Genomic DNA, 22,384 nt, shown 5'->3' on the forward strand with positions numbered 1-22,384 from the left:
TTGCCCTAATGTACTATATATCTACGCTAAAAATTGACATGCTAGCTGTACAAATAGTACAATTACTTGTGTGTTTTATCACACACTGCGTGTGTTAGTTTTGTGCCGCATTGCCAAAAAAACAAGTTAAACCCCAAAAATAGAGCTTAATCTTGATGTTAATGAAATGTGTTTCCAAATGGCCTTTGTGTCATAAAAATCAGGTAAAGTATAAAAATTAACTCCATATGTTCAAATGTATTTAAAAAAACACAAGGAGCCAAAATTGATATTCATCATGTTTATCAGAGGAGGAATATTAATAAAAGTAACTTGTCAAGTCATTCAAACCATATTGATTTGACTATCTCACCTCACCTCGGCTGTTGTTTATAAAAATGTTCCCCTAGTTAAACAATAACTGGAAGAATGCCTGGAAACCATAGGAAGACAAGATGAGAACAACAAAAACGTACAACAAGAGTAGGTTAAATACAAGAAAGAAAAACAGAAATTAAAATGTGCTCCTTCTATTAAATTTCATATTTTGTGAGGAAAGCAAAACAAAAGCTTAAGCATCTGTGGTAACTCAGTCATCCATGTCATGCTGTTCACCAAAAGTGCTCTTTGGTGGCAACTGGACTTGCTTGAGGGGCTAAAATTCATTTTGAATCTTATTTGGACATAAGAAACCATTCGAATGAGATTAAAAAACCTCTTCTTCGTGGCTTTTCTCTTCCACCATGTGGTGGATAGCAAAAAATTGAATGGAAAAAGCTGGACTGAAAGACAGCACAGAGGCACTAATACTGGCACCACAGGAACAGGCTCCAAGTATAAGGTCAATAGAGGCCAGGTCTACCATACTTGGCAGTAATCTATGTGCAGGCTGAGTAAAGATGCCCTTGACACAATCCAGCACATAACAGTGGGGTGCGAGATGCTAGCAGGCAGGGAATACATGGAACGCCATAACCTAGTGGCTAGCACAGTGTACTGAAACATCTGTGCTTAATACGGGCTGGAAGTCCTAAAGTCAAAATGGGTCACACCTCAGAAGGTGGTCGAGAATGACCCAGCTAGGATGCTGTGGGACTTCAAGATACAGACTGGCTAACTGGTTATGGCCAATAAACTAGACACAGTAGTAGTAGACAAAGACAAGAACAACCATGTAGTGATAGATGTAGCAAATCCAAGTAATTTCAACATCAGAAAGAAGGAAGGCGAGAAGCTCGGAAAATACCAAGGGCTGAAAGAAGAGTTATTAAAACTGTGCAAATCTGGGAAAATGGCTCCAGAAGATGCCAGGAACAACATCTGAGACCTCTGTCCAGTAGAGTGCAGTCCTAGGAACAGCTAAGATACTCTGCAGGGCCCTCAAGGGGGGATTCTTTTAATATAGTTATATAATATATACTTGTTGGTAAAATTTTGCTTAGACCGGTAGCCTAAGTTTTTTATCTTTACACCTGCTGTGGTCCACCAAAAATGGCAAAATGGAGAGACCATCCCCAAATCAGTGCTAAACCGTGTAGCACCAAATGTGGATTAGATGGAATATGTTTCAAAACCATCAGTAGGTTCTATAAAGAACAAAAAGATTCACAAAAAGTGGAGTCTGGAATATGAATTCCTTCCATCTCTACTTGGGCTAACCTGGGATAGTTTGGGCTGTGGAGGCAGGAGTTTGCTGGCAGGGTGCCAAGATTGGGGGAAACGGGCATGTCTTATGAAATGGTGGAGGTTCCCCTCTACTGAAGCAATTTTCTTGCTTTTCTGTCTTGAAAAAAATGCTTGTCTTGGATCGGTTGCAGGCGTCAGTGCCCGTGATTGTAGATGAAATCATTTTGAAGGATGTCTGGTTTGGGTTCAGCTTTTCTGCTGCGGCATTGCCCACCCTGGAGGACCTGCTGATCTGGCTCCTATAAAAGGCAATTCTATTCCACTTTCTCTCAAAGAGAAACACAAATAAATTACTCTTCATCAGCCATGGGTTCTTCGGGGGCTCATTTGGTAGGAATGTAATTGAAAGTTAAGGTAACATTATTCATAATGTAAATGTGCTTTGTCGATTTACTTCTTTTACAACTTCCGTTTGATATACACAAGGGTGAAGACACAACTATTTGAGGTGGCATGAAGGTGGGCTTTGAATATGTTGAAGAACACATTATAAATCTAATGGAGCATGGAAGATATTTCAACAAGTGATTAAATAGGAACTCTCTGGTATCATGAGAGGTCCTTGGCTTTCACTTCCTGTCTGTATTCCTTTTATTTGCTTTTTCTCTCCCTGCTTTGGCTTCTTTCTCTCTCTTGAAGTGCTGAGAGGAAAAGGTCCTGAGTTCAGTGCCTCTGAAAGGGGATCCAAACCGCGTGCTAACGAGAATGCCAAGCCTAACAGGGACTGACAGATCATCGCACTGAGAACTGCTGGGCTGGGGGTTGGTGTCAGAACGTGCCAAATATCTGTGTGCATTATTATGAGAAGGCAAACGTCCCCAGTAATGACTCAGTTTTTTTAAACACATGCAGGAATGCATACACATAAACACCCCTAAAAATTAGAGTTAGCAAACAGCAAACAAATGTATGCAAGCACACAGACACACTGTTCACATGCATCTGTCAGTCAGAGATAATCATTTTCAGGAATATAATTGAAAAACTGTAAGTGTCTCCCCTTTTAATTTTATTATGGTCACAGCCTCCATTGTTCCCAGGTCTTCTATCTGGGCTCAGATGGGTGGTAAAAAAGAGGCAGAAAAAAGGAAAAGAATAAAAAGGGTGTTAAGTCAGACAAAGGCTAAAGGGTCAGAAGTAGCTGGAGAGACGAAAAAGCGTTTGTTCTGGGAGAGAGAGGGAGATAAGGAAAAGGGAGTCAAACAGGACAGAGCAAGAAAGTGAGACAGGGCTAAAGTGAAAGTGAGGGGGGTTGATGGTGGACGAGGGGTCAGACTGGGAGCGAGGGAACAGACAGCCATTTTCAGATGAAAGGAATGCGACCAATTCCTTCAATGATAAACATGTGTCTCTGTCACCCATCCCAGAACTCTGCTCCATTTATGAATGCGTGTTAGACAGTGTGTCTGTCTGCATTATTACTGATACACACACACACCGACACCCCATCCACCATTTTAGCAACAGTTTGAGTGTTAACTGAGATAAAGCATCACACCCTCAACACCACACTAGAGCCAGATAGCAAAGTGTCACATCTCCTCTCTACTCCTCTTTTCTCCTCTCGTCTCGTCCTCACTTGCCTTTCTGCAAATTCCTGCAGATTGCCTAAACAATGAACGATGTTCACACTGAACATATCTGGAGATGGCTCACTGTAATTGTAGTTCATATCTTTCATTTGTTTACAGTATTTGCTTATGAGAAAACTAAAGCCTGATGAACATGTTCATGACAGAGCATGTGATCATGATCAGGAATTGGGTTGTAGTCAAGAACACTCATTTTGCGTGTGAGACACATCCAAGTCTGAAGAGCTTTGAGTAGAGAGTAAGTCCAAGAAAAGAAGAAAAAAAAGCAATCCATTCAATCTGAGAAGAAAATGTAATCATATTAGGAATAATATATCCTTGCACAATGTTACTAGCTAACCATAAAACTTTTATGTCTTTCCGCCCAGAGTTTAAATTTAGGACTGTAACCACAAATGATCACAAATGACAAAGATAATGGTCTCAGGTTCATACTGTATATACATTTATACACAAATTAAAGCTGGTATTTTGAAGGCTGAGTCCTAATCTTTAAATTTTCTTTGAAAAATGAAAAGATTTGGACCTTAATATACAGAGAAGAGAGATAAACAGAGAAAAAAAAAACAGCTAAGATCTGAAAGTCAACACCAGAGACTAAAATAAGCCAAGTCCAATTTAACGCCTCAGAGACTCAGATACCAGAACAAGTCCAAAATTATTATAAAAGTGGACTTAAACCAGTTCAAGATCCTACAGCCTTGGTCAGGGAAACACTGTGGTCTTGGTTAGATATTGAAAATATCAGCATTGACATGAAGCACAAGCCGGGATGATTATTCTCTAACCTCAAACAAGTATTGCAGTTGTCGAACCCTCACAGCACGGAAGACGCAAATCCTGCTCTTCAGTATCAAAGCTCTGGTTCTTGTCATGAGTTTGCTTCATTTATTAAGTGAATTTGTAGGCCTTGGTTTTCCTCTTCACAAATGCACCTGTGTAGATGATTTGGCGTCACTGGAGCTTTCTTTGTTGGCCCAAATTGCCTGAACAACCTGAGCCAACATCACAATAATAAACGTTTGAAATTCCAGACTGACAAAGGCAACTGGCATTCAGCCTAATGTGACTCACATCTGTGTTTGGTATTCAGATTGTTCATGCCAATCTAAGATAGATTTTGCCTAGCCTCTGTACTTTCCCTCCCTGTCCTCCCTCTTTCTCACACTCCTCGTCATCCTCTCCTCTCCTCAGTCATTTAGGTACTTACCTCCTCGCTCAAAGATGGAGGGTGAGACAGGTCTCTGTGACTCTGTTTACTCACCACTTTCATGGGGCGTTTCCATGACCACATCGGGTCTTCTCTGAAATGAAAAGGGTATGGGCTGGGGGCTCGGACAGAGAGAGCAGAGGGTCAGGGAATGGAAATAAAGTGGACCCGAAGAGAAGAAGAAATGGGGAGAGGGAATGCTTTGTTTTGGTTGTGTAAACATTCTCTAGCTACTTCCTGCTGTTCAAAAGGTGACTGCAAACATTTGTGTGCATGAATTTTTAAATTTTTTTTTTTACTTTTTGGTCCATCATATGTTTGTAAGCGCATGCATGTTTACACTATTTTGTGTCACTTCCTCTAAGGTATTTTCACAACAATGGCTGTGGTGGACAGCGTATTTATTTGTGGGAGCTTCAGAGTACAATCATTCTTTTGCATTGTTCTGTTGGGATCCCGTACTGTGTAAGGCATCTGTCAGCAAGCCCCTCTATGTAAGTGTGGTGCATGGAGCCATTGAAACCACGGCTACTCACCCATAACCACACTTTGACGACTGGGTCACTGGCACACACCCATGCATGCAGGAGAACACATAAACACTCAGACACACTCACATACACAGACTGTGGCATAGCTTGATGTGGCTCCATTTCTGCTCAATGGACTTTGACAGATATTGTTTTCAGTGACCCTCGAGTCGATAACATTGTGTGTGTGAGACACACAATGTTCTCATTTTAGCTAATGCTGGAGTCTCAGCCTTTCCTTCAGGACTTAATTACTGTCAGAGCCGATGTAGCTGGTACTACTAAACCAACAGTAATCTAGTAAAATCCCAGTGTTAATTAAGATAGGCTTTGGCCCAGCAGGCAGTGTGGTGAGATGGAAACTTTGAGCTTGGTTTGGAAAGAAAGACTCTTGTGTGTTTAGACAATACCACCAGTAATACACATATAAGTAAAAAAGGACAGAGAAGTAAATCTTGTTTTCAGGCCACGTCATGCAGACTAAAGGTTTATTGTAACACTGGTCTCTTTTCTATTGTGGCTCAGAACAGAGAAAAGTATAACATCTCTTACAATGAAAACAAAATAAACTGCCCTGGAAACTCACAGGAGCTTTGATGGGAAATTGTTTCCTCTGTGGTGAGACTTGGCCCATTAAGTTGACCTGAGGTGTGTGTTTGTGGATGTGAGACTTTGTTGTGAGAATGTGTTTGTGTCTGTGGGTTCTTAGGCAGGCGGGCAGTTGGCCTATTGTCACAGGCAAGAGTTTGGAAAGAGATAGCACCAAGGTTAGGCCAGGATCATAAAGGAGTGGTGTGTGTGTGTGTGTGTGTGTGTGTGTGTGTGTGTGTGTATGTGTGTCCTGTCCCTTACATGCAATGCATTGTAGTTTCAGTGGTTTCTATCAAAACAACTGTTCTGTGTCTCGTCCATTTTGTGAAAGGATTCTTTTCACTGCACCTCATTTCTCAAATCAGATTCCGAACTTTATCAACCACATGTAGAGTGATTGCAGTCCTGCAATCACAGTTTAACAGTAAATGTTTGCCTCAAACATTAGCGCTATGCTGTTAACCTATAACAAGACAATTTTATTGGGTTATTTGCTGTGAAAGGGCAAAACTGTTGGTGCGGGTGTAGTTTATCAGCTGTATAGCACCATCACTTTTTAAGTTCCTCTGTTCAAATATGAACTTAACCTTTGAAGGCTTAAAGGCAGCTACTGTATTAAACAGGAGTTAATGGTATAAATAAATGTTTTCAATAAACAGTGGGGACTGTGCAACTAGCCTGGGGAATGTTTTCCCTTTTTAATACCTTTATTGAAAACGGTTGTGCCACAGTACCAGAGAGGATTAAATAAGAACAGAGAAAATAAAATAAAAACTTGCCCATATGGTAAAGTTAGCATGTTCACAGTTTTTCTGTTTGGCTTTCTGGTGGTGCCAGGCCTCAAGACTGAGGTTAAATATTACATTATTTTTTGTATTTAAACATGTTCCATTTCTTTTCTAAAAGAGACATGCAAACAGCAAAAAAAAAAAACAAAAACAAAAAAAAAAAACTACAACAACAAAAGTGTGACTAGATGCTATTTCTAAATGGTCTAAAAAATGTTTATTCTTTGCCTTCTAGTGAAGACAAACTGCAGAAGTTGTAATCTTGTTTATCTTGTACTCCTCCCTGCTGCAGTATTCCGCTCCATGGATGTGGCCTGTTTGATGATTTGTGGCCCATTTAAAACCACAATCCTGTGATCTGTTGGTCAGGCTGACCAAAAACCCTCAGCATATGTGACCAACTCTGCCCTTGAGCCACTGTGGCATGCGCAAACACACATTCAGTCTCACATGCCTATGCAAGACATAGCGGGAAAAACATGTACTGCATGTGCTTAAATATGTGTAAATACAATACAATCACACCTCCTGTATGCACACAGATTCTTTCTCTCTTAAACTCTAAATTATGGATCTTACCCACAAGCTGAGCATGTACTGAGCTGTGGTCCAAACCTAATGTTTTCCCTAATATAGGGTATGGGTGCTAAAACTATTAAAGGCAGCAATCATAGTCTTAACCATATTGGATTTCTTCATACCAAGCACTTTCACTGGGAGGCTAGGGGGCTGAGTGGTTTGAGTCTCTCCAATGCAAGAGTTAGTTAAGTTAAAATAAATGTATGAAATGCATATTTTATATCAAGTAAACAACTTAGGGTCAGACTTAAAGCATACAACAACAGCATCAGAGTCATCATATGACAGATAAAAGATCAACCAAGAATGTGACAGAGATAAAGCTGGTAGTAGAAATATGTGTCACACATTTGAGATGGAAATAAATGCATGTGCACACCAGATGTGCTGAAATTTAAATCTTTATTGGCATTGTGTTAGAATTATTACATTAGCTTCTGTTGGATGGTGCATACAGACAAACACACACACACACACACACACACACACACACACACATACATAATATTCATATACAAGCAGTCAAACAAACTAGCAAACAGAAAACGAGGTCAGTCCCTTTCATGCAGATCTCTCTCCATATGCCACCACCCTCAGGCCTTCTTACCAACAGACACATTCGTATATGCACAGAAATGAATCAAGGTTGTAAATAAATTAAGAATATTGTAAAAACATTCTTGAACATTCTTGGCCTAGGCTCAAATCAACAGAGCTCAGTGCCTAAACTGCAGATTTATGAAATAATGAGAGTCTTATGAGGGCAGTTAAATGTCCCGTCTCTGATGTGACAGCCAGCAGCGCCTCCAGTCATGGCCAGCATTACTGTAACCCCTCCACCACATGCCATCAACTGCCTTTCACCTCCAAACCACTGGCAGCATGAAGGAGTCATTTCCCATATCCTATCACTGGGCTCTCATCCCATTTACTGCCTCCCACTTGGTGCTTCTGTGAGTCGTCTTGTCTGTTTGTTTGTCTGTTTTGTTCTGTTTCTATGTTAGCTTCACTGCTTCTTCCTCTGCTCTCAGACTCATAAATACTGGTTTACTCCATCTCTATTTTCTCTGACAAACACAAGCAAGCACACTTACACGCTTACACAAATCCATGTTTTCTCCAACTATCTTTCCTCTGACAGTGATTAGTCGCTCTGATGATACAAGCAGACTTATTAATGGTTTCCTCATAATATGATTAATTCCTACGCAGTTAATTTTTTTTAACACAGGCCTGATGTCTGCTTTGGCTGTCAGTGTGAACGGGTTCTGTTAATTAATTGCAGTATACTGAAGCCAAAATGTCTTAACCACAGTTATTAAGAGTAGCACATAGGAAGCCTGTTGGCTGGCATCCTAACTTCATAAATCTAACTTTTCCCTTTCGAATCTTAATTGTTAAACATTGGTGATCATATGAATTCAGGTTCAATAATATTCTCCTGGTAGTCAAAGGAAAATAAACCTTTATACAGCATTTTAAATATTCTTCCACTCTGAAACTGTAGTACCTTAAATGTGCTATTAGTAAAATGTAGCTCTTATATTTTTGTGTACTTTCCTGAACTTGTCTCTAGGAGGAAATTTTCTAAAAAGCATAGTTTGTATTTGAAATATGTAGGGTAGTAATAGAAAACAAGGAGCTTTGCTACAGCTATTGACCTAAGAGTTAGCTCAGCCTCGATGAAAGCCTTGCAGCACAGTTTTTACTAGGAGATAATTTGGACTCTGCTTCTTTATGAATGTGCTGACAGCACATTTTGAAATTACAGAGCAGTCTGACCCTCACACACTATAAAGTGTGATTTTTACCCTTGAAATCCCTCATTTAACACTCACATATATACACAGTTTATTCAGTCTGCATTTGTAAGGTTTACATTACAATTTTGCTCCTTTACTTTGTTTTCCTGTAGGCTGAATATACTTGGATGAAACTGAACATTTCTCCTTGTGATTTGCCATGAAATACTGCGCTTCTGTAAGATTATGGCGCGTGAGCCTCAGCATCGAGTCTAATAGAGCCGTGACTGAAAGGCGGAGATGAGAGGATGTTTGGACGCCTTTATATGTCCGTCTGCTGCTTTAGTCAATTACACAGTCAGAGCCCTGCGCAATTTGGACAAACTCTGTAAAGGAGACAGACACATATGAAAAGACTAACAACAGAGAATGACATGTGTGTACATATGCACACAAGCATTGAGTTACAAGTGCATACTCGTGCAGAGAGAGCGGGTGTGTATGAAGTGAAGCACAGGAAGGAGGAAGGACATGAAAGCTAAATAAACAGAGATCAGTGACAGTGGTGGACAGAGAGAAAAGAAATGCAGAACAAGAGTGGTGGGTGGGAGAGAGATGAAGGGATGTGGCTGAACTGTATAATCTGGAGATTTGTCATGGAGGGCTCATAACCTGGGTGGGTAAAGGGAGTAGGGCTGACAATTGAGGGTTTGAGAACGGATGGAAGAGGAAGAGATGTGTTGTTTTGGGAGGGACAGGGACAAAACTGAGGATGGAGGGTTTTTGGAAGGACGATAGAGGGAGATGGTGAAGGAGTTGGCCAGCTGGGCTCCAGACCTGTAAGACAGGGGAAGATGAGGAGAGGTGAGGGGCAATTTCTTCTCTCTCATTGGTAACTGTAAACATCTGGTCTTTTGTACTGTTACATACAGCATTTTAACATTAAGCCTCCTGCTGGGTCCCTTCCACTTGTTTTTCTCTCTTTTCTTCTCTTTCTGTATCTCTCTCACTTTGTTCTTTTTTTCTCCTCCTCTTTGAATCTTCTACTCCTCTGCTGACACACACTGAAACACACATGAAAAACATGCAAACTTCAACTCATACATACAACCCTCTCAATCATTACTCTTTGATATGAAAATATGCTGTGGTCTGCTGCATTGCACTCTGGGGTACTGGCGGGGAAATCCAATCTGTCTGTCAAATAGTGCAAACAAGAAAATTCAGTCTTGGATGCGTGCTCTGAACCGAAATAGAGATATATTTAGGGAAAAATCAGATTGACCCATCGAGACATGACATCGTTTGAATCTCATCAGAATGATGTGTGATGACTGAAAGCGACGTGCATGCTTGACTTGCACGCACACAGAAACCTCTGCACGGATTATTCTCTTGAAAAGGAATGTATTTGGTCACCAGGACCAGCTCCTACTAACTGTTTAGACACTTCCTGTTCCTTATTTTGGATCGGGTTTTTCCTCCATTACACAATTGATGTTCATGCAGGAGATAATGTGCTAGTCTCACGTTTTAGTCAAATGTCAGATCTGGAGTTTGCAAGGGACAAATCGTTGTTTTGGGAATTATTCTGTCTGAAGACATTAGTCCAAGCATTACAGTGTGACAGAGATAAGAGAGTAGTTGGGCCCTGCTTCGGAACATGTTGTAAGCACACATGGCTGTTTCTGACTGCTCCTTTTTCATACTGCAGAGAAGACCCAGCTCATCTGGTTTAGATAGCTCGCACATCATAATAGCAGCTGAATAAATCCAATTGGAATTCAATGAGAGTTTTTCCTTTGGAAAAAAAAACGTCTGTGAAATGTGTTAGGATTAGTAGAAACAACTATGTTAATGGTACACTATGTTTTCAGGGAGATAAAGGTAGAGTGACTAATCTAAGGAAGATATTACGAAGGCCTTTAATCTTTCCTTCAAATAGCTGATGAACTCAGCAAACCTTAGTGCAAATGTTTCATTGAGTTCAACTCATTTTCCTTCACATCAGCGTTCTTATAGAGTTTGTTTGAGTAAAGCAGAGGGCCCCATTATAATTCTGAATATTCATGTGTCCATCAGCATTTCCACTTTTGGTAAAATGTTATTTATTTTTATATAAATGTGATCATATTTTAGAGTCACAGAGGCAGTCGAAGTATAAAAAAAACTTTTGGCTTGTCCCTTCAGGGGTGTTCCTCACGATGATTTGGCATTAGTTTTATGTTGGACGCCCTTGCAGCCGTCATATTTTTATCCGGGCTGGGCATGGCCACACCTGGTGGCGTGGGATTGGAACCCATAGCCTTCTGCATACCAAGCCAATGCTCTACCACTGAGCCACCAGGCCCCTTAGATCCAATCAAAGTATACATTGTACATTTTAAGAGTTGAAATAATCATAGCATCTTTTTTAAAACCAACAATGCATGGACAGCTAATTAATATCAAAACTGCATTCATTGTTTTACTGGCCACTTTGAAGCCGAGCATCAGCCGTAACATCTGGTTTTAAGCAGGTTACAGTTATGAGTTTGCATCTGCAGCCGCCTGCAGCCGTTCTTGAATGTTCTCTTCGTGCTTTCGTCCTGTACTCAAGTTTCCTCCCAAACTCCAAATACATGCAGTTAGCTTAACTGGTCACTCAAAATTGCCCGTGGGTGTAAATGTGAGTGTGAATGGTTGTCTGTCTGTGTATGTCTCTCTGTGTTGGACCTGATTGAATCCTGTACCCTAGGATACGCTCTAACCACCCATGGTCCTGAACAGGATAAGCAGTGACAGATCATGGATGGATGGATATTATTACAGAAACAGACCAAGATAAGCATTCTGAGATGTGTTTGTGGCAACTTGAGGAATGTCCACTTCAATTTCTTTCTAGCTTTTCTTCATGTTTCCACAAATACCTGAGGAAATATCTTGACTCAGTAGCTGCTAAACACTCCACTATGCACACCAGCTACATGTGTGTCTGCTATTTGGTGCGGAGCAGGTTGTGTATCGTGCCTTTATCACATTTTTTTTTCCAACAGCTGCACATTGAGAAAAAAGTTGCTAAAAGTGGTAAAAACGAAAACAAAAGATGTGCAATTATCGGTGGACATCTTCTTTTGTATTAGATCTAGATATCTGACCCTCTCAGAGTCTGAGGCAAAGAGGAGGCATCTGAACAATTCTGCCCATCTCCTGTCATATGTACTGTACCTACATTACTGCCATAATGTTCAGCTGTGTTATTCTACAGCTGTGTTTGATGTTGAAAGAAAACAAAAATTAGCACAATCTATACTATACTAGATTATATATAATCTATACTATAATTTTCTACCACTCTTTCACACCCCACCCTCTGCTTGTGGGCATTCACGATGAGGAACCAGCTGTGTGCCTTTTCACTGCAGATCAAGTGATACTTTATTATTCTCTCTTTTTTTCTCGGGAAGCACTAAGGCTGGGATGACTGGCGCAGCAGCAGCACTGCCAAGTCAAACAGTGGAGTTTATTTGTGGACAAGTGCAGGGAAAGCTGGGCCGACACTCAACCCCCGAATCACTGGAGACTCTTATTAAGGGGAGAGACGGTAGACTCTGGGGATTGTATGGGGTGTATACCATGTTTGTTTGTGTGTGTGTGTGTGTGCCTATACAGTAGGTTTTATTAGAGGTTAAAACACAGATACAGAAGGACAGTAAGGAAGGTGGAGAAAATAAACTTAAATGAGAGGAAGAAAGAGACATGGAGTAGGTGGATGTTATATTATACTTATATATACTTATTTCAAGCTGAGAGAGGAATATCCCTCATCATAAGGCCCTCACCCCCTGCCTCAGAGTGGAAATAGGACAGCTAAAGGAAGAAGGGAGGGGGAAGATTGGGAGGCTGAGAGCAGCAGGCCTCTGCCACTGGGATTGTCCCACTAGTAATCCCTAGATTTCCTAAACTTAGACAGGAGGTAGACCAGGCACGGTGAAAGACTTAGTGAGACAGTGAAAGAAGAAAGAGAGGAAGTGGGAAGAGAAACAGTGGCAGAGACAAAGGAGGAAGTGTCTTTATTGGAAAGGATCTGAAACGTCTTCTCTTTCATTTTCTGAAATATCAGGCTTGTGCAGTACATAGATATTGCTCAAAGAGGAATGTGATGTGTATAATTATTCATGTGCGTTCTTATGGGTTGTTGTATGTGTGTCTCTGTGTGTGTTTTGGAGTGTTCATGGAAGTGTTGGTGTATCATGGGTATTAACAGGGATAAAGTTTTGGATAAAAATAAGGCTGTGGCTGGCTGTAGCTCGTGCCAGATGTGACAAGCTGAAAGTGATGCTTTCATTCAAACAAACAAATGCAATAAAGGTCTGTAAAAGTATTTTAGCAATACTATGATGGTGGATGGTAAATTTGAGTAAATTTAAGCAAATATAATTGAACAATGTCTTTAAAGGCCTAACAGGTCACACAATTCTCTTGAAAAAAAAAAAAAAACTAAGAAAGAACAAGTCCTGAGAACCATGTTGATAAAACAGTAAGACAATAGTGAAGCCATCATGTGAGACTATCAAGACAACTTCGATGTAGTCTTGTGTGACACCACCTTTCCACCCTAATGTATTCAAGGTGCTTTTCAGAGCTGGTGTGGTCTAAAAAGATCAGACAACAGCAGGCATTTAAAACACCATCATCACTTCTATATGCACATTTAAGCATGAAATCATAATGGGGTAGTACAGCTTAAAATAAATAAGTGTGAGAGTGTGTTTTTAATTAATTTATAAGAAAGTATACACAAAAAATAGGTATATACCCCTTTTTCAGTAGGATGAAGTATCCCTACTTCTATTCTTGGGTTCTTGTGGATGTTATTTCAACTCCCTACCTCCTTTCCTCTAGTCACCCCAGGGTGCTTTGAACCCAGTTCCCTCTTATTTTCTGATGCTGGAGCTTACAGGGGATGATGGCTCGGTCCAGAGGAACCCAGCAGTGCATGTCTTGGGCCAAGGGTCTAGCTTCTCTCTTTCTCAAGTGATGAAACACAAGCAGCTTTTGGGGAGGCGAGAGCGGTCGAGGGGAACACACCACCCTGAAACAGTTTGGGATGATTTCTTTATCAGGGGCCGATTAAATGACCAGAGATAAGGGGAGGAAGAAAGAGCTGAATTGTAATTCTAGATGGATTCGCTGTATTTAAAGGTGCCACAAAGTTTAATTAATTACATACATTAGAATCCCACCTTTATTACACATCATCGACAAGAACAAAAAGGACAAAATATAAGACAAAATATAAGAAACTGCAGGGATAGACACAGTGAGACAAAGCAGGAAAAAGAGAAAAAAAGTGCTGAAGCTTCTCAGTTCTCCTGCTTAATGCTGGCAGGCACCACCGGGGTTTCATTCACCTGCTGGTTATACCCAGTAATTTCCTGTGCCAAGGCTTTCCCATACACTGTGTACACCACCTAACCCAAACGCTCTACCACACAAATGGAGAAGAATCCCCTCCATCTGTACAACACATGCTCCCCTCTCAGAGAACAAGGCTTTATTTGTCTTATACCATTTTTTCACACTTCAACTCTCTGGCTTTTGTTCTGTTCTGTCTTCCACGTGTCATCACTCCTCCTTTTCTTTGTTCTTTATTCTCTCTCCATTAGTTTGTGAAAAAAAGGTCTGTTATTTCACCACAGCCTAGTGAGAAGTTAAACGTGGCAAAATCTAAATTAAAAGATGACTTGTAAAAGTGTACATAAGAAAAAGGAAAGGAAGAAGAGAGTGTTTTGTTTCTCCTGATCTGTGTATAACTGCTGACTGCTGATATATACTGTTGACGTGTGCTTTGGGTTTTCACTTTCACTGACCTCTACCCGCCAAGTAAACAGTAATCCTGGGTTTTATATTTTCTATCCTTTGCCAAAGTTCAGTGTTCGGCCGCCACAGTCTGACACTTTCTTCTGTTGTATTGCAGCCTGCAGCCCTTTAGCTCTATCCATCACTTATATTTGCACATTCAGATTTAAGAAGGTATCACACCTTAAGGTCAATTGCTTCAATGCACAGACATGTTGAAACATTACATTTACTCTGAAACATAAAAAACTCTCTTTTTTATATTGAGCCTACTCCTGCTTCCTTCTGTTTTCTTTCCAGTGCTTTCTAATGAATTTTTGGAGTGCAGCACTCAAATCGTAGGTTCCAAGACCATCCGTGCGCTATGTTTCTTTCCAGTTTTGTTCTAACAAAGCTTTTATTTAATTATAATGGGAGTTTCTCACGCATGTATTAGATGAGATGGAGCAAAAGAGAGGGAAGTGAAACTTGCAGTAGTAAACTATGTGGTGATCAAAGTCAATGTTAGTTATTTTCAAAAAGCAGTAAAAGAGGCAGTCTGTCAGAGTGAGTTGACCACTTCAGCGTGAGTGGTCTGTCCATCAACACATGCGTGCACACACATGCAAAAAAGTGCACACGCACAGACACAGGGAATATTTGCATTTTTCCTCTCTACCCCACTTTCTCCCCTCTCTGCCTCTCCTGCAGTGATTGACGTGCTCTCTCATTCAGTCCAGCATAAACTCAGGCGCCATGGTTACAGCTACAAGAGATGTTCCTTTCCCAGGAGATGGACAATATTTAAATAACAGTTACCCTAACAACCCAAACATCCAACTACCCCCCACACCCCCGCACACACACACACACCCTTCTTACCATGCATCCTGTAAGGCACTGCCTGTCATGTCATGTGCACTTGGCCATGTTAAGGGAAACTACCAAAGCTGGCTGCTTTACAAAAAGCCCGACAGGTGTGTTTGCCTTACCAACTCTGGCCCCTTACTCTACTCAGGGCCTGCTCTGGTGTTTCTTTTGAAAAAAACACTGAGACATGGCCTACAACCCTGTGTGTCAAGAACCAGGGAACCAGGGCAACATATTGGCAAAGAATCAACATCAGCACAAGCTAAATCAGCCACTGTTGCTAGTTAGCCAGGTACTAACGACTTTGGGCCATCGCAATTCAACATGTCCTGGAGTTTAGAGCTGTAAAAACTCACCTATAGGATAGATATAAAATTCTAAATGAAGTATGCCAGCAGGGCGGCCTCTGGGTTTAGGAAGTCTGGACATGAGATATGATAAATGTTCAAAAGTCAGGGTCACAAGTTTAAATGAGATCCATTCCTGGTGGGTAACAAACCAGCAATAAGCTTTGCAAAAATATATATTTGTTGGATTAAACTTTAAAAAAGAATAAATAATCCTCAGGCTTAGTTGTTGGTTGCATACTGGGAGGAAGGGCAAAGGATCCAGTGCTGGGAGAGAGATGAGAGGGGGATGGAGACCCTGGGACTGATACTGGAAAAGGAGAAAGAGAAGAAGAAAATAAATACAAAAAACTAGATGATGAAAGACTGCCATATTGAGTTAGCTCATCAGTTGTCTCTTTGCATTAAGAGAAAGCACAGAAGCTAAAAAGCTCTTATGACTGGTTAGCAAACACAGTGACCTCACAGAAAGGGAGAGAGAGTCATGAGGTTGAGCTTAGAGTTCTGTTGTGATTATCCAGGGTAAAGGTTACCTGGAGTTTAAACATTCAATGTGCACCATATTGGCATTTATGATTGCGAAAACCTAACTTAATTAAGTGAATTACGACCCAGACTTTTTGACATTGGCCTCAATCAGTTATGCAGCTGTATCGGCCTTAAGCTGCTCCACAAATCATCTGTGCCTGGATGCTGACGTTCTCCCTGCAGTATTTTCCGAAGCACTAGTCAGGTTTCTTGGTAATTAGGATCATAGACATGGATCAGTCTGGTGTGGATTGAACTTGTGTGGATTGACTTTACTAATCATGTCAGCTGAAACTGTCTTACTGTGTGCAAAGTAAAACTGTGGGAAACCTGCTTTTGTTCCACACAGAAAAAGAAAAAATGAACACACACATTTTGTCCGTCAATCACACCTTGAGTTTCTGTATGAGAGCTTACCAGTGATGGACAACTTAGTCCCAGTTTCCAGGCCAGTCAGAGGTGGTGTTGGATTGTAGATGTTGGGAGCAGGGCGGTTAACCCCTGGTGTCTAGGAAAGCTGTGGAGCTGCTGGGCTGACTGGTGGCTGCAAACTATAAATTCTCTCTAAAGAGGGTTTACTTTTGATTTTAATGGGCGCTGTAAATTTACTGCACCTCAGCCCTGGTGAAAGAGAAAGAAGGGTTATTTTTAAATGGTCTCTCTGTTCAGCTCATTCTTTCTCCCCAGTTGTCTTCTTCCTTCAGAATAACTTCAGTGCAATATTTCCAAGTCTTTTGCATTCTGCCCGTAACTATAGTCAGCCTGTACATAAAGTGGTTCAAATTATCTTAAACAATTTCAACAATTTTGCAGAACGTTTTTGCTGTACATTAAGTTGACAAAAACAAATACTGCCCTGCTCGTACAATTTCTCCCTCTTGATGTCAAACTCCTCTCATGCACATAGCAGTGAGTTTGTGGATGTAACTAACAGCAGCCGTCCCGTCTTTCTTCCTCCCATTGTCTCACTCCAGGTGCTGTTTGCTTTGAACCAGACGCTGCTTCAGCATGAGGGTGTACGAGCAGGCAGTCTGCAGGGCTCCTACACCACTGAGGACCTCATTACACACTACAACTGTGGTGACCTTAGCTCCATCATCTTCAACCATGACACCTCACAGGTTGGTCTCTTCCCTTAGATTTGAAATCATCTACTTTCTTGGTTGATTCAACTATAACAAAAAGAAAACTATGTATGTCTGCACACTACACATCAAAGTTTATGGCAGACTATACCATATCAGTTGAAGTACAGTAAAATAAGAGGCTTAATTATCCAAAAGGCTCTGATGACAAATAATTAAAATTTGCACAAAATCTCCATCTCAACTGTCAGACATGAAATATTGCCAAAACTGGGTGCCTATATTACCAACAACGCATCTATAGCTAGCTGTCAGTTTATTTTGTCACCCAGTTTGAGAGGCTTTACAATGTCCTTTATGACACTGGCCATAAAAATACAAAGCAAATGTCACTGTACAAATGTATGCTTTGTAAGGCAAATGAAAATAACATTACTGTTTTTTATACACCCTCACTTATTTGAGCTATTATATGAACTAGTTATACGAACTATATTAAATTCATCACATCTGTGGGCACAATGTCACTCTTTATACGTTCTTTGTGTGTTTTAAGAGGAAACAGGGAAACTATTGCCTGGCATCTGACTTCTATATGTGCTTTATGTCAAGGGTCTTGTACAGTAGTTTTCTCATTTTGATGCATTACACCCATTAAGCCATGTAAGGTTATAGTCTAACTCAATGTACATGTTGTTCCAGAAGCTTTAGGAAACGGAATCTTTGTAGTTTCATTCTTTTTGTTTTTTTATGCTGCAGAAAAATATGCACACAAAATCACATCTAATTGCAGCTTCAGTTCAGCTGTAATGGTGTTCAAAAACCCAAATCTGTCAATCTGACAATTTGTGTTGGAATCCTTCTTATACCCACTTGTCTGCCATTACCCTATCATCACCTCAAACTGTTAGACTTGCACATCAGTTCCACAAAACTGCACATTGCCACATTAATCCTTTCCAACCTCAAGTTACTTGATAGTCTGACACTTTAATAGCTCTGGACTAAGCCGTAAATACACCACCTCACCTCCTCTAACTTCCTAACATAGCCTCTGCTCCTTCAGCGATGACCCCCTGAACAGTCTTCACACCCAGCTCTGCTCGCTGTCAAAAAAGCTGCTCAATATATAGAGCACACACACACTGCACGTGTTAAAGACACCACACATAGGAGCTCTCACTCACATTTTTACTCCACAGATTTACTTGAAAACCCTCCTCATAATTCAATTATGCTGTGTCAACCTCCTACGCTGATCATTAAGTCCCATTAAACATGAAATCTCCTCTCAGCTGAAGAGATTCCACATAATTTACATTGGAGGTAAAGTAAAAGAAATTTGCACAGTGCACTGATCAGACACTTAAAAAGTCGTATTGCCTCTGCTGCCAAACTTTGACTGTGACTGCCTCTCCCTTTCTTTCTAGGAGCCACAAAGAGCTTGTTATCCACAGTTTCACCTGCAGTAGTAACAACAGTTGTCTTCTGCATAAATGTTTTAAATCATACCAGTTTTCCACATCTCCCAATGTCATAATAACATCAATTAACAACACATAGTGTAGCAATCAGATGAACTATCAGGTTTGTGTGTGTGTGTGTGTGTGTCAGTGAAAGGGAGAGAAAACTCCAATGACAAAAATTAAAAGAATAGGTGGTTTTTAATAGACAAGACCTGATCTGGAGGCCTCTAAGAGCTCTAACAGTCTCCCAACTTAGCAGCTATCACATCAGGAAAAGGTCGATGATGGGCCATACGGCACAGAGGAGCAGAATGGTGCAGGACAAAATGATGCGCTTAAACATTCAGGTGGGCTTAAACGCATGTAATGTGTTCATATGAAAGAGAAGTAAGAGAAGATACAGACGGTAAACACAGAAATTTGAAATGAACAAATAGAGAAAATAACTCAAAGGACCAGATAAAAGGAAAGTTAACTGCGAACATGTCAGCATTAAATAGATCATTATATGGTCTTTTATCATGTGAAACATTGATGTTTCTGTTTTTGATATTAAGGGAAAGACAAGGGGATAAAAACATAGGAAAGGAAAAGAACTTCATAGAAATAAAGAGGTAAGCATAGAAAACAAGAACCTCATTCAAACTGGAGAGAAAAGAAAGAAAGGACTAAATAGCTGACAGGACTGACTGACGGAGCAAGAGAGTGCAGAGCGGTACCAGCAGTGAGGAAGGGAGAAAATATTTTGCTGTCACTCCACATTTCCTGTGCAGGTTGGGACAGAAAGCAGCTAATGGTCTTTCCTGTGATAACTTATCTGCATTTACAGCTACACTCCCAGCTTGACCTCTCTCCGACCCAACAATTTATTTCTCTTGCCATGAAACACACACTATCCTTACCCATCAAAGAAATGATGAAGCATTCCTTCTCCCCCACTCTCTCTTTAACTTCTACACCAGCATTCATCCAACTATGCTTTATTTAACTCATGAAGTATGATTCCCTGTCAATCTGGATGAACATGTAGTCATTCAATCATACCAAAAAAACAGAAAGACAATACAAGGCTACAGTATCTGTGTGAATGCAGCATTCTTTGCCAACTCAGACACTGTATGAAGAAGCAGACATATGAGTACGATGGCTTTTGTCCTACAAACCAGTTGTATTTGATCAGGTCCTGAAAACTGTGAGTAACAATCAATTGTGGCTGGTAACATCTATGTAACCAGCAAGGTCCAGGTCCAGGTCCAGGTCCAGGCATATTTACCTTGAATTGCTGTTTCTGTCATTTTACTGATTCATGGCTATTAAAATAAAAGTTTAAAAAAGCTGTACTCAAATTAGTGGTTATAATGGTGAAATTCAGAAGGAAACTGTGCACATGATTCTAATAGATTTCAAGCAAGCAGGCAGTTTTTGTAACAGCCAAAGTAGATAAACAGAACTGGGGTAATCAATTTACTACAAGGACTGACTATAATTTACAGATTTTTTTTTCTCACAGCTTTACACCTTGATTTATTTTTTTAAAATTAATCTTCAGATCCAATAGGCATTAATGGTCCCCAAGACCCATAAACATGTGTAAAAATCAAGGAGTACCTCTTAATGCATTTTTTAAAATTCAATATTCATAGCAAGTGTAAATTAGAACCTTTCAGCTACCAGACTGTAGCAGACAGTAGGAAGACCAGTCGAAAGAGTGTAAGAAAATGTGTCACGCACTGACGCAGGATGGAGACTGGAGAGCAACACCTTGTTCACATGTGGTGTAATAAATCTCACCAAGTATTCAGTTTTCAGACACCACACGCTGAGACATAGATTTATTTGCAGCCATTCTACTGTTGTGTCAACTTGTATCTCAGCTTTCAACAGAGACTGAATGTCTACATGTGTGTGTTCTAGTAACACTCATACACAATTCCAGATTAAACACATCTGCATAGGTAGAGTCAAAAAGTCAGAAAGACACACTGTAACATAATAACCCGGTTGTTTCTTCAATATTAATATAATAAACATTTCAAAACAAATTCATTATTAATATTAATGCCAAATTCAAAAGGTAATATGGCTAGCAATCATGGATCACGCTAACTGATAATGTAGTCTTTAAGGAAAACACTAATGCGGCACACACAAACACACACACACACACACGTTCATAAATACATACACATTAACCGCAAAACTTGCAATTACAGCACATGGAGAAAAATTTCAGGTTCAAAGATAGTACAAACAGTCTTGAGACATCTTTATTACTGTCAGTAAACGGTAGGCCAAATCATCAGGAAATCGGGGAACAGTTAAAATGGATGCGCTCAGGTGTACTGGGACTTTAACACAATTCATATTTTATTGCATAAGCAGCCTTTCAAGAGACAGAGCCAGAAAAACTCCAGTACAGGTACAATAATACCGTGTGAGGAAGTGAAAGAGCTAAAAAGAGAAAAAAGAGACAGTGTGTGTAGGTGTGGGTGCGTTTATGTGTGTTCCTGACTTGGACAGACTAAACCCTGATGCCAAAGCCACTGCAACCTCCGCTCATCTTCGCAGATTAACAGATTGTTGAATCCAGTGATGCAGCCAGGAGTGGAACAGAGCCAGAGTGGTCTGTCTTTGCACCGTCTGGCACTTCATAAATCACACAGCAATTATACAGTATATGCTGCAGATGCACAAATGTGCTTTGCACCCCATTTACAACACTTCAGTGTGCACAGTCACACAAAAACAGCCTGCACACAGACCCTAACAGTGTTGGCACTTTTCTCTCCACTATTCAGTGATGCTTCCTCAATTTAAAACCAGCTTTTAGAGCTGAGCTTCATAATAGTCATTTTCTGTCAAGCTGCCACATTTACGAACACTCCCTGTTGCCAGCTCTCACACTTTCATGAGCACACACATTTGCCAGTTTGTCACCAATGCCTCTATTCAGTCCTCTACTTTCTTTCCATGTCAATTTTCTTTAACACCTTCTCTTTCTTTTAATGTTTGATTTTTTAAGTGATTCATGAGCATAATTATTCTTCTATGGATTAAAGGTTTTTAAATTCCAATTTTCTTCTTTCAGCTTCCTCACTTCATCAACAGCTCCCTGCCAGCTCATGACCGCATGACAGCTCTGCAGATTGACAGCTACTTCCGCCAGGAGCTCATCTACAAACGCAATGAGCGAATGGCTCACCGTGTATCTGCCCTGGTGCAGAGGAATCCCAACCAGACTTACTTCTTTGCTTTTGGTGCAGGTATGGAAATCTCTAATACTGCACGTGGGATTTGTAGAACTAGGTATGGGTTCAGTTTATCGCCATGATGCACTGTGTCATCGGACACTAAATCAGCTGACCTTTGACCTGCTGGTTATGGGATGGCTCTTTAAAGAGCGGGCCAAATAATGCAAGAATCAATCATGGTTGCAACTCTAACCTGAATCTTTATTTTGCATTAAATCAAGTCTTTCCAGATACATCCTGATTTCTGCTCAGAATGTGTTTGCATGTAACTGTGAAGTGAACGAGAGAAAAGGTTTACTTTGGCCTAGAACAGTGATCTT

General features: G+C 40.5%; 1 protein-coding gene across 1 annotated transcript in view; it reads left to right on the forward strand.

Moving 5' to 3' along the window:
- The window catches only part of trabd2b (TraB domain containing 2B), a 54,504-nt gene that overhangs the window by 15,810 nt on the left and 16,310 nt on the right, over window positions 1-22,384 (forward strand). The window contains exons 3-4 of the mRNA XM_067514043.1: window positions 17,237-17,383; window positions 21,902-22,076. Coding sequence (XP_067370144.1) covers window positions 17,237-17,383; window positions 21,902-22,076 — 322 coding nt within the window. The remainder of the gene's footprint in view (window positions 1-17,236; window positions 17,384-21,901; window positions 22,077-22,384) is intronic.

This window comes from Channa argus, chromosome 8, assembly GCF_033026475.1.
Source record: "Channa argus isolate prfri chromosome 8, Channa argus male v1.0, whole genome shotgun sequence".
Taxonomy (NCBI): Eukaryota; Metazoa; Chordata; class Actinopteri; order Anabantiformes; family Channidae; genus Channa; species Channa argus.